Below are 13,741 nucleotides of genomic sequence, written 5' to 3'. Positions count from 1 at the left end.
CCAATCCTTCTTCCTAGTCTGTCTTAATGTGAATGTTCAGATTAAGAGAAGTATTAGACAGACCAGCAAGTTAAAGGTAATCAGCATAAATTACAGAAAAAAATATTCTCTTCATAAGAAATCTGAATTCAAAAGTTTGAACAGACTTTAAGGAAAACAACCTACTGGTTAATTGTTCCAGCCACTTTCCTCCAATCTTGTTGTATAAAAATGATAATTAAATTATAATGTTTATACCTTGGGATATAGAGACACAGGGCTATGAGCAGCTCTCTGAAAGGGCAAGAGAGTAGCAGCAGCACAGCCCCTCCATGCTCCAGAGTAGAAAGCAGATAAAGAGCCCATAGCCCAGCTCCATGATGTCTCTAAAGCTGCAACAGCAACGAAAGGTTCGTTTATTCATTGCTAACTCACAGATTCACAGGTATTGCACCAACAGTGGAGGTTATTAGAGAAGAAAATTGTAGAGCAGGGAAGGCAAAGAATATCAGTGCAAATCCCAAGGTTTAGCTCAATTGTCCCAAGGCACAATTCCTCAGTTAGTCCATGCTCCAGTTTCAGTTCAGCAATCAAATCCACATCATCCAACCTGTAATTGTGGCTAACACAAATGCAAGAAGCCTCAGGTCATACCTTGCCAAACTTTCTCCTCAGCAATGCCGCAGACTCTCCACATCCATCACCAGAGTCTCATTCTCATCAAGGTCTTGCTCCAGTCTCCCTCAGGTCTTGCTTGCCTCAAGTCTTGGTGCTCAATGTGGGAAGCACTCTTTCTCTTATCCTAGTCCCACAGCTGTTGATGGTTTGCAAGACCATGCTGATTTGTAAGACCATGTGTCTGCAGTTAAGATGGCTGGAGATCAGAGGGGACTAATTGTAATGTCTAAAAAAGTCTTTTAGGCTAACACAACAGAGTATAAGTAACCTTCCACTAAAAAATAACAACAAAAAAAAAACAGTTAAATGAGCTGTGAAATGATCAACTCATTTCCCTTTTTTCCCAAGGCTCTTGAAATACCTGTATGAAATAAACAGTTGAAGCAAGCTGACCTTTAAGGAGTCATAGACTCCCTTTAGGTATTCAAAAGGACAGGCAGAAGCATTAACTCCGTGTGAATGCCACTATATCTTGTCTCTGCTGCAGAATCCCCCCACCCCTTGAATTGCATCTAACATCCTTTGTCTTATTCTGAAGGCATCTGTGTTTATTTGTCCAAGTGTGTTCACCTCTGAAACCCAGGATATTTTCTCCTCTGACCTCTCACATACATTTATTGTGAAAGCCATCACCTCCATCTGGGCTGCAGAAGTCACACTTTCTGGACAACAGAGGTCCTAGCACTTAACTTAATGCAGCACCTGTTCCTCCTACATTAGAGTGATTTGTATTAAAATAATTTTTTAAGAGCATAACTATCTATTCTTAGAGTCAAGCTATTGAATGGGCATTACCTCAGTGTTTGCTAAAGTTAGAAGTTCTGCCAGAATGGGTGGGCCTTTCTCATTCATCGATCATATTTGTCTATGTAGTGTCCCATGCAGGCAGACACGTAAAACAGAAAAGCTGAGTCTAAAAAATGCTCTAGTATCCAAGTTCATCCAGCTGCCTGCTGACTTTTCTGGTCATTCTTAAAGGTACTGACTTTGTCCAACCATTTCAGAAAGTTCTGTCTTGGAGTAATTGGTGAGTATTTGAGCAATTCTCACTGAGTTGTAATTTCAGTAGGAACTATTCAGAAAAACCTACCTTGCCCTTATCCACAGCTTCTAGTCTTCAAAGCCCAGACATTTTTCTTTTAAGCTTTATGTCAAAGCCTGATCTGATGTCTAACAGGGTTTAGAACCTTTCCTACAGCCCATAATATCTGCTCCTGTCTAAGACAGCACCCCTAAAGATTGGTATGCCCGCTGCCCTTGCCTAGACTTTATCTCCAGTCTTTTTGGATTTACTTTGGTGCTCTTTGGCCTGGTCATTTCTGAAAGTCTCATCATGTCTACACTTATATCTTGGAAGAAGTGTAACCAGGGTGCTCCTTACAGGCAAGGATGGTGAAGCTTAATTCCATTTACTTTGGGCATGTTGTCAGGAGGAACTAGTCCTTGGGATAGGACATCATGCTAGGAAGAATGGAGGAAGACCTCAACAAGATGGATTTGGTACTAACTGTTGCAAGTTGCTGGAGCATATCAGAGATGGTGGTGATGGTGCAGAATAGGAGAAGATTCAGGTCTGTTCATAGGGTAACTATAAAAGTCAACTTGATGGCACCTAACGACAGTGTTATCACTTCAGGGGACCCTGTGCAGCTGCACTTGGGCTCAGCTCACTATAAAACTATATCTTTTGTTTATACCTACGTCAGGCATTCTCTGGACTCTTCCTCTGGATAGGATGTTGTCCATAATGTGCCACCCCTAAACTTAGAGTTATACCAGGAGGGTAGACTAGGCACAGGTCGAGCACTGTGTCCTGGGAAAGAGTAAGGAGGGTGGCTTCCCTTCTAAGTCTCAGATTTTTCCCCACTTTTTATACTCCCTGCCTTAAATTGCGTCTGGTCCTGCTGTAGCCAATTTACATTTCCTCATTATCATGACTGTAATTTTTGCAGTTACCCTCCATTTTCATTCCACAGCTGATTTCACTTAATTCTTTCAAGACTGTATCTCAGCTTAACTCAGGATTCAATTAGTGGTCAAAAACTCCCCCACTCCTCAACCTTTCCATAGGTCAGCTCAGTCACTTCTATTCTACTGATAATTTAGGAACAAGAAAACGGTTACATTTTAATTTCCTGATTTTCAGTGCATTTGGAGATGTATGAGCTAGGACAGTGGTTTCCAAATTTAGCTAATCACAAGATTTTCCTTCTTTAGAACAACTTTCCAGATTCAGTTGATTGGAAGTGGTAAAATATGGTATATTTAGCATGCATGCTTACTATACCTACTCCTTTTGTGATTCTTTCTTGAAATGAATTAAAATTATATTAACCCTTTAGTTATACTGAGACTGATGGAATAGAAGTCAGTAGAAGGTAAGAGAGCAAAACGTACATGTAAAATGGAAAAAGGGAAAGCACTGCAGAGAGAAGTGCCAGCAAGAAGTAAAACTGCTTCCTCCACAGACCCCTGGAAGCTCTTGGACTAAGAGACCTAAATAGTACTTGTTTTGGTCAGAGCTCTCTTCACTGAACATTCCCTAGAACCTTCTTAATCTGTCATATTCTCCTGGCTTTCTAGCTCTGACCATAAGAGTCTGACTTTTTGGTTCTAGTCCTTTCCCGCTATTCATGTAATACATGAAAGTAAAAAAGCAGCATATGCACCTCTCTCTGTGTCACTTAAGCAGTGGCTAAGAGGATCTCAATTTTACCATTTTCTATACTGATAAGATTCTGGATTACGCACAGAGGTCTCTCTCCAGATACCTACAGACTTTAAGCCTTTCTGTTGGTTTGGTGTACTGTGTATTAGCAGGATACTGGAGGGACTTGATAGACTTGACAGAACTTGCCAAAAAGTTGTAGATCAGATAATACCGTAAAGACTGTATCTATCATAATAGATAATGAACACTGCATTGGAACAGATGAAGGAAAGAACAATTTAAAAGAAATACATGATTAGGCATTATTTGTGTGACAACAGCCCAGATTAAGAGGTGCATTGCAAAGTACACTAGGGGAGAAAATTGTACAATGAATGACTACTTTTTTTTATTTTAATAATTTTAATGAACATTTACAGAGATTTTGGATTTCCATTCATTCATTGTTGCACTTTTCTCCCTGCCCAGCCCTCCCCCCAGTTTGCTCCTGTCTTCGAAAAAGTAAAAGAAAAATTCTTTCTTTGGTGAATGACTACTTTTTTTTTTAAAAAAAGTAAACTAGGGAGGGGGAGGAAAATGTTCAACAACAAATGAATGAAGATCAACTTTTCCATGAAAAAAAAAGAGAATTCTTCCAGAGAAACAAACTTTAAAAAAAAGAAAAATAATAATTATACCAGGAAATGAAGAACACTAAAAAAGGTCACAAAGAAGTATAAACCCAAGACTTGTTAATGCTGATGTTTCATATGCACTTATCATTGTTGACTGTAATGGGACACTTTTTATATTTGAGAATTAAATTACACAGGAATTAATAGTCCCCACGAAAGGGAAAAAAATACAACCTCTGTTTTGTTTAAGATTCGAGTTTTTTACTCCTCTTTTATGACCACAGTGATAGAAATCATTTTTCCTTGTTTCAGAGAGGAACCTTAACCCCAAAGCAGCCTGCCTTAAGAGAAGGGAAGAAGAAAAAGTTTCTGCCGTATCGGCAGAGCCGCCAACTACACTGCCAGGAGCCCATCCTGGGCTTAGTGAAACTACCAACCCTATGGGTCATATGTAAACATCAGCCAGGTAAGTGTGGGTTTGGGAGCAAAGTCCAGAGAAAGCATGTGATACTCTGTAAAGTGGGTTATAATCCTAACAGAATTCTCCATTCCACTGATCATTTTTGAAAGTCCCATGTAATTTGGAATCAGGAGTTGGTCTTTCTATTTTATGATCAGATTTAGATTACTAATGTCATTTTGTAGTATATTATTCTTCCCTTTACAGAGTTCTTCTGTGATTTATAAAGAGTTTTTGGTTCTTCTGTTCTGAATTGTTATATGTACTCTCCCATGATAATCATTCTGATCCAAGAAGAAAATAGTGAAATGACTCATCAAAAAAATACTTTTGTTACCTCTCATTCTACTCATTCTTTGTCTCAGATGACCTTAACTATATCACAAACATTAATAAATAACTCATCTTTCCCTGAAATACTTTATACTACCACTATATATGCCCTTTTTAGAGTCAAGAGTGAAGAATTCATTTCATTCAGAATGTTAATATTTTAATTAAATATCATTTGAAATTGTAATATTCAGGTGCAGAAAAACCCCTAAAACCAACTCCTCTATGAAAACATCCAATAGTTTGATAGATTATTATGACATCAAGACAGTAGGCACGAGGGAGGGAGGTGACATCTTCTAAAACCTTGCCCATTTATTTATATTCAATTGTTCATAGGGTCACTGTGGGTCATACTCGACGGCACCTTAACAACAACATTGAAAATCAAAGTGCTATTAAAAATTAAGTATTTTTGCCTCATAAATCAACTTAGATGTCTATAAACATGCCACTGCTTCCCAGTGTAAAAGAGATGTTCTAAATTGGCAGATCATTTCAGAGAAGAGATAAGAGAAATACCTTCTTATGCTAAAGTTACAGATAACCACTAAACTGCATGTTAGAGTCTTGCATAATTTGTCCTCCGGCAGTAAGCAGTAACTCATTTATAAAATCTTAGTGTCAAAGAACAGCTAGAAGGTACACAACAGACCATTTAATGATAGAAGTTGAGTCTTTCTAATATAGTGCATTTTTCTAATACAGTCCATTCTGACCTTCTCCCAGAACCCTGTTTATCTTGTCTTTTTTGTTCTACTGATTTCTCTTATTCTCTTCCTGATCTCTAGCGCTCTTCAACTCCTTTTCTCAGTTTCACCTCTTCTCTCCTTTTTGTTTACTTTCTCATTCCCTTCCCCATATCTCTTACTGCCTTAATACTGGTCTCCTCTCTCCCTCTCCCTGTCCCTCTCCCTCTCCCTCTCGTGAAATTTCTCCATTTAGATGAGAATTAAACCATGGAGAGTTCTTGTCTGTCAAAGGGAGAATTGAGTCTTTTAAAAATGGTGCAAAGGCATCAGAACTGATGAGAAATAAAATAAATGCACTTTGTTCCATAGACTTTATAGACTAATGTTATTTAAAAGTGTCTTGATGGCACAGTGGCTAAGCATTTAATTGCTAACCAAAGGGTTAGTAGTTCAAATCCACCAGTTACTTTGCAAGAGGCAGCTGTGCCAGTCTGCTTTCACAAAGATTCACTCAGCTCATTGTCATAGAGTCAAGACCAACTCTTAGTCGACCCTTCAGCAGATTTTCAGAGATTGTAAATCACATAGGATGAGAGTGCCCTTTTTTCTCCCACTGAGCAGCTGATGGATTCAGACCTCTTGCCGTTGACGTTGATAGCACATCTCCTTATCCACTAGGTCACCAGAGCTCCCTCCCTTAAAGATGATAGCCTTGGAAACCCTGTGGGCAGTTCTACTCTTCTGTAGGGTTACAATCAGTTAGAATCAAGTCATTAGCAATTTTGGTTTTGTGTGTACCAATGAGTTATAAACAACCCATAGCTAAACCTCCAGTGGGTTTTCAGAGGCAGTAAATCACAAGAGAGGAGATAACAACCCATCTTTCTCACATGGAGCTGCTAGTGGATTCGAACTGCATACCTTTGCTTTGGCTCTGCAGTTCCTTATCACTGAACCACCAGGCTAGGTTGAATTTATTACTTTAAAAGTTGTTAGTTTTGGCAAAGTGATTATGCCATTTAAGTGGGTAACCTTACCAGCTGTCTAGAAATAGATTGCAGATTAAATCCAACCAGAGATGAGACTGTTGCTAGAATCAAAATGATTCCGAAATGGCCACAGGATAACTCACTATAAAATCACAACTTGTCACATGGAATGTAAGAGCAAGAAGCCATGTGTCCCATTTGTCCACCCCTAAGGGTATCACTGTTACTTTATAATGCTCTAGTTACCCAGTAAAGCAACCCTACTAGTACACTGGTTAAGCCCTTGACTGGTAACAGGTTCTCAGTTCTAACCCATATAGAAGAGAATAGGACTCTCTAGTGTGGTTTGCACAACTATAAATCTTTTTATTAGCAGATTGGCTCATCTTTTTCCCTCAGAATGTCTAGTGGATTCAGACATCTGACTTTGAGGTTATCAGCCTAATGTTTTAACCATTAGGCCACCAGGGATCCTCCTGTAAAGGTTGTTATTGTTACATGCCATTGAGACAGATCCTCCAACAAATATTTAGAGGCTATAAATCTCACAGAAGGAAATTGCCTGTCTTTCTCCCTCAGAGCAGCTGATGGAGTCAGACTGCCTGCCTTTGGGTTGGCAGTGCTGCTCCTCCAGAAAAGGTTACAGCCAAGTATTGGGTACTTTGGGTCACATGGGCTTGCTGCAAGGCTTAAGTCAAGTTGACGGCAACTGTTAACAATGGCATGTTAAAAAAAATAAATAAATAAATAAAAACAATGGCATGTTGAATGAGAAAGTGAGGGGTTCTTAAAACTGTCAAAAAATTATTGAAATGGAAATTTTCAGCATTAACCATTATGGATAGAGTATTTGGAATATAGATGCATATAGAATTAGTATTTTCAGAGTTGCTGTTGTTATGTGTCATCGAGTCGACCATGACTCCTAGCAGCCCTGTGAACGATGGCTCTGAACCTTAACCCTATCCTGAGCTGGTCTCACTGTCTCCACTATACCTGACCCCATTGCCACAGTCACAGTGTTAAGCCATCTCATCCAAGGCCTTCCTCTCTTGCAAAGGCTTCTTAATAAAGTCATTAAACATTCATTAAGGACCTGCTGCAGATAAAGAATTGGAGCCAATATAAAATTTAATGCAAAATAGTCTCTGACTTCAAAATGTTCAGTTTAAAAGAGGAGATAGATGTAAACTATCAAAACAATAGAATTTATTGCCGCAGTAACGTCATCTTACCACAGAGAAATGGATGAAGAATACTTTCTAGTTCAGGATTGCCAACCTGAGTGTTGCTAGAATTAAGGTTTATATGATGGCCACAGTTGCCTATAGTCCTATAGTTTCTATTTCCACAATCTGATCTCCTGTAAAAATCTTAACTATTTTAATTACACACCAAAAGGAAGAAGCAAAACCATTTCATTTATACCTTAAAAGGAAGAAGCTCATTTATAAGTCATTTAGCAGACTGATAATTTGGTGGAAACCTGTTTATAACTAAAAAATACCAACCATGGGGTTTGGGGCAGGGGAGAGGGAATTGCTTTTAACAATTCTGTACTAACTGGTGCTATTCTTTCTCCTTGGCCCTCCTGCCACAGTTCCAGAGTTATCAGTAGGCTAGATAGAAGGTGACCTCTCCTCATAAGGACTTTGGACAACTCAGATTATCTGAAGACACAAACCTGACAGGAGGGAGAAGAAAATACAGCACACTTGAAGCAAGAAACTCATGTAATCCTATGATCAAAGCAACTGGTCAGCACTTCCATCAGAAGTGAAGATAGGAAACTCAAGATAGAACATCAGCCCTTGAGATGTTTGGAACATATCATTTTGTTGCAAGCAGTGTGTCGCTTCTGCACAATCAGAGACTGTCTCGATCTCTCCACTCACCGTGGAAGTTGCCTTGTGCCTAAACTGAATTGACAAATGCATTGTAACTACAAATTTTATTTATTGTTATGGAACTGTAAGGTCTACATATAAAGGGAAAAAGTTAATGTGGAAAGCTGATCTACACTCAGCTGATGCCAGCATTCGTTAAAGCTGTTCACGTGCAGAGAACAAAGCAGTGACAACCATTGGCCCTTAGCATTCCCGGCATACCTATTAGTGTCTTAAAAAGGAAGGGAAAAGTCTTTCGTTGCCCTCTCCTATCCTTTTGCCATATGATGAATAGTGTTTTCCATGAAATAGGAAAATATTACTTGGTATAGCATTTCTCTCGCTGTTTTTTTTTTTTCTTCTCTTTTCCTTTTCCCCACTTGTTTTTCTTTTTCTCATTGTGGGTGTTATTTGGTCTCTGAATCTAAATAGTTTATGGTCACAGTCCAGAATCCCCCTTGCAGCCCTCTCTGTTCTTTGCACATTCACCTTACAGTGGTAAGCAGAGACCATCTGTGACCATAACCTAGCTAAGATTTTTAAAGGGGAGGTTTGCCCTCCTGGTTCCCCCTAAATAAACATTGCTTTATTTCTAATAATAACCAAGACTTTTCAGGCTTCTAGTTTTCATAGTAAAGCTTGTAATAGCAAGAAATGTAAATTATAAGGGAGGAGTCTACTCTTTAGAAATTGCTTTGTTTTCCAAGCAGTAAGTACTACATATAGTACTTGTAAAGTGTTAGCTGTAAGTAAGCACAAAATGCGTTTAAAACACACAAAAAAAGATTTTCAGGCCGTGATTATGGTGAATGTATCAAAACCCAGAAGTCACCAAGGCAGGTAGTGTGATAAATGAACACACCACTCTGAGGCTAATTACCTAATGGAATACAAGAGCAGTGGTCACCCACATCTCCTTATCCTACCCTGTATCTCTTTCTCTGTTGGGTGGCTGGTCATTGGGGAGAAGTTTGATGAGTGAGTCGATCAACAGCAAACTATCTGCCCCCAGTCCAAGATGATGAGCCAGATTAGCATTAAACCAGTACTTGTCAGTCCATCTTGCTGCACATCAAGGCACCCCTCTATGTCTAATCCTTAGGAGTTGTTTTTAAGACTTCATAATCATTTTGAACTTCCATAAAATCTGTCTTCCACCATAACTGGCCTGGGAGAGGAAAACATGCTAAAACCAGGTTGTCTTGGCTTACCAATTCCTTATGACCAATACCAACAATGGCAATCAGCACACAGAAGAAAGAACCCAAATCACTATGTAACTTAAAGATTTCAGTTCATTTAAAAGAACAAAAGCAATTAAGACAGAACTTAAGATCCTCCAATCAGGATGATTCCTAACAAATCAGTCATTTGTGAACTTAGTGGACTTTTTAGTTACTTTAATTTGCATATATTCTCCAATTACATCAGACTCTCTGTGGCCTTGTTCTTCATTTCAGTGTTAATCAGCTAAACAGAAGTTGTTGCTTATGATGTGTGAGTGAACATATGCCACTGCCTGGCCTTTTTTTCTTCGGAGCTTGTTGTCTTTTTCGCTATATTAGACTTTGCAGTATGCCCAGAAGCTTTCCTTCATAAAATAGAAAGAAAAAAACATTTGGCTTATTTTTCACTGTAGCTAGTCTTTTATACAATAATCTTGTAAGAAAATTTCTTGAATTCTAAATATTACTCTTTCTAGATTTTTGAAATCGAAAAGTTTTCAGTAAAAAGTTTCTTACTTTATTTTATTATATTAGGTAGTAAAAATGTAGGGTTATTTACCATAACCTGTTCATTAATATCAGAAATTTACAATAGCATTTTAAGACCATAGTAGGATTCTAGCATACCGTGTAGTATCTATGGAGTATTGTAAGAGCTAATTGTCCGAGATGAATTGCTTCTCATCTTGTTCTCCAGTTTCCATTGTTGGTTTATTGCAGATTTGTATCCTGTGTCAAATTCAAGGTATTATTGATAAACCTTTTCAACCAGCAGCAAGAAGTTCAAATTTTTTTCTGTCACTGTAACAGAAAACTCAATATGTATATAACATTTATGTAGCAATAAATGTGCCATCTTTTTTTTAACATGGTAAACTAGTGAGTTTTTTTTACTTTCTCTTTCTCACAGAGTTATTCTTCCTCTTGGGTTTCTGTTTGTTTTTTCTCTGTCCATCTCATCTCTCCTAAAAATGTCCTTCCTGCTCTTCAGAGCTGCACTGTCTACAGTACCATCTGAGAAGCTCATAAGGACAGAATTAAACTTGTGAGAACTAGTCTGTAGCTTTTCCAGTTGTTTGAGTCTCCTCCTGCTCTGTCTTTTGCCCTTTCCTGAAAGTTGACCAAAACAATATTCACTTATACCTTCTATTGAAAAATTATGATAGAAGACTCAAATGAGGTTTTTTGAGTTAAGATTCTTCAAAGCAGTTTCATATCATTTTTCTCTCAAAAAGCCTATGTTGTCTTCTTTTTAAATTCCAGTTCCTTTGTTTTATTGTGAATTGAGTTAAAATTTACACAGTTGGTTTTCCATTCAGCCATTCATGCGTGTTTCACACAAAGGAAAGCCACTTCATCCCTGTGATTCTCTTTTCCACCAATCCTTCTACCCCTTCTTGCCTTCTGAACTTTGTTCCTGGGGAAAATGCTGCCCTTTTGATCTTATGTGGTTGGCTGAGCTAAGGCGTACATGTCTCCCTGTGATCTGTATCATTTGCAGAAAATGGTATTTGCTGTTTCAGATAAAAAAGTTTAGCCTTCATCTTAGTCTTCTCCCACACTCACTGTCCTCCACAAAAGCATATACAGTGAATATCCGTAAAGGCTTCCTTCATAAGCAAAAGCCTGAGCAATTCCCTGGCAGAGTGTGACTTTTTCTAGGCCTGTGAATAAAATATCCAGTCATATCACACCCTCCTGGGATTTTGGTACATCATGAAATCCACAGTTCATGTGGGGGTCCAGCAACACTTTTTACAACTCATGGGATTTGGTGAGAGCTGGTCACCTTTTTAGTTTGAGTTCTCATCATTTTTAAGTCCATTTAAATATATGCGTGTTATCTGTGTGTGTGTCTATGATGCTGGTGTTAGAGCGGAAATAAAATCTAGAGACCTAATCAACTAAAATCTCATCAACTCTACATTTGCAGATAAGAAAAGCTCATAGAAATAAGTCTTAAAGAGCACATAACTAGTAGCAGATTAAGACATAAAATATTTCCTATAAAACCCTCCTGCCACCTTTTCTTTTTACAGGTTTTAGGCCAGTTCTTTTAAATGGCCTTATTTTTCTGTTTTCTGCTGCATTGTTTTTCCTCTCCTGCAGTTCATTTGTTTCTTCCAAAGAAAATCAGAATTTTAAGTTTACATCATTCACTGTGTTGGTAAAAGGTTTGGCATGAAACAGTCCTTGAATCAAATCCAAGCACAACTTCTAATTAGCTTCTTCCTTCCTTAACTGAAAATGAGAGATACCTGTTAAGCAGAATTGTGTAAGCACTGAGTCAACCAGTCAATATATGGAAAAGCTCTTCCGGTAGTTTCTGTCACATAATAAGTAATAAATTATAAATATTTTTAAAAGGTAGTTTCCCTTATAATCCGCTTACAGAATTATTCTCTTTTAGCCATCCTGTGAGAGGTAAATTGTACTCCTTTTGCTTCACCATGTAGTTTCCTTGCAGGAGTCTACATTCTTTTGAGCCAGTCCAATGAACATTGCATTTCTTTTCAATCCCTTCTCTTGGCTAGATTTGGTAAAGAGATTTTTTTTTTCGCCTTAAAGCTTTCCCGTCTAAAAAACTGGGTGGGTTGGCAACTGTGTCCTTTGTAGTCTACCAGGATTCAGGTGCCAGTATGAAATGAAAAGTGCAGAGATTTACTGGAACTAGTACTTGTTGAAAATAAAGTAGGGACAAGCTCCACCAAAGAAAGGAATGGGGATACAGGGGACCCACGCAGTCCTGGGTGAGGGTCACCCCCATCCCCACCCCACTCCACCCCAGAGAGTTTTCTTGTGGAGTCTTGTGTGAAGCACAAATAGAAAGGTACTGATGTTCTTGTGGTCAGGTCTAGGCTGGGACCGCTTGGGAAGAGTGAGGCTTCAGTCTAAACGCTGCAGCAGCACACAAGGCTAGAATCCCCAGTAAGCAGGGTACTGACTCGGGCTTGTTCATAACTATCAACATTTTAAGTCGATTAAGTAAAATCTCACCTAAAGACTATCCCTTGAGGTTCCAAAAGTTACAGTTCCTTCTCCCACAGCATTCTGCCATCAAGTAGCACTTGTTGCTTGGGAAGATGAATCCCTTGGGTTTTGAGGTAGGTTTATCTGCACAAGTCTCTAACATTGCTGCTGAGAGCATCTGCTGTTCTTCATGGAATGTGGTGATTGCCAGCCTTCTGGTTCAGTGGATGGTCCACCAAGTCTTTGTAGCCAGTTGGGTTTGGAAGGCCATGCTCTCCTCAACCTTTGGGAAGTTTAACTGTGGGACCTCTGGGCCCAGGAGCTCTTAGCTCTGTCTTATAAGACTATATGCATGAGGGTAGAAATGCATTGCCTGCCTTTCCTTGCTTTTGCTCTTTCATAGTTGCCAGGAAACATCTAAAAGAGTTCTTTTGCTGGCTTCTCCTAGACCTGTAAGCCCTTTTCAAGACTAGTGCAGGGGACTTCTGCTGCCTATTGCCTCCCTCTGAGAGTTAGCGCTCCCCTAGTCAGGGGCTCAGACTAAAATCTCTCCACAGATTCACCCAAAGCTCTAAACTCTTTGATGCTTGTTCTTCTGCTACCTGGGGGGAAAAAATGCCAAAAGGTTTAAAGCAAACAAACTGCAAAACCAGTTATTTTTAAAATCATATTTTTATAGCAAAGTAAATTAATGTGGAACTGGAGCACATTAAGGAGCCCTTGAAGAATCTGGCTACTAACCCAAAGGTCAGAGGTTTAAACCCACCAGCCGCTCCACTGGGGGGGGAGGAGGCCATCTGCCTCTGTAAAGATTCATCACCTTTGAAAAATGCCCAAGTAATTCTGTCCTGCCCTCCAGGGTCACTATCAGCCTGAATTGTCTGAATGGTGGTGGGTATAATGTGTCTTGGTGTAATGTGATCTGGACCTTCCATCCTGGGCTCCTTCAGTTCCAGAATTCTCTCCCAGTTCGCATTTTTTCCTCTTCTCTGGCATCCTTATAATCTCTTTGAGAAGATAAACAATTTACTTCTTTCCCCCTGAAGGAAAAAAAGCCCACAAAACTATGTCCGTTATCTCTGAAGATCAAAGGGTCCCAGACACAGTGCAAGTTTTTCTAGAAGACCTAAACAGACTACATTTTCCTGCTTGCTGGGGTGAGTCCTTTGTTTCTGCTCTCATTTCCCTGGCCTTTCATTTGGACCATTCTCTTTGGAAGTTGGTTTCTGAGCCCATGGGAGTA

The 13,741-nt window shown here is 39.1% G+C and overlaps 1 protein-coding gene across 6 annotated transcripts in view; it reads left to right on the top strand.

Annotated features, from left to right (window-relative positions):
- TCF12 (transcription factor 12) overlaps nucleotides 1-10,397 on the top strand; it is a 452,598-nt gene extending 442,201 nt beyond the window's left edge. For 5 of the 6 annotated variants that reach the window (XM_006894508.1, XM_006894511.1, XM_006894510.1 and 2 more), the window contains 2 exons: nucleotides 4,255-4,408; nucleotides 8,017-10,397. In XM_006894508.1, coding sequence (XP_006894570.1) covers nucleotides 4,255-4,397 — 143 coding nt within the window. In that variant the 3' untranslated portion in view covers nucleotides 4,398-4,408; nucleotides 8,017-10,397. Of the gene's footprint in view, nucleotides 1-4,254; nucleotides 4,409-8,016 lie in introns of those variants that run through there. The other variant, XM_006894509.1, reaches the window with a different exon arrangement.
- Nucleotides 10,398-13,741: the final 3,344 nt, after the last annotated feature.

The sequence above is a fragment of the Elephantulus edwardii genome, unplaced genomic scaffold (genome assembly GCF_000299155.1).
Source record: "Elephantulus edwardii isolate Elephantulus edwardi_28Jun2011 unplaced genomic scaffold, EleEdw1.0 scaffold00145, whole genome shotgun sequence".
Taxonomy (NCBI): Eukaryota; Metazoa; Chordata; class Mammalia; order Macroscelidea; family Macroscelididae; genus Elephantulus; species Elephantulus edwardii.
The sequence above is the reverse complement of the archived record's forward strand: the minus strand, read 5'-3'. Positions and strand labels throughout refer to the sequence as shown.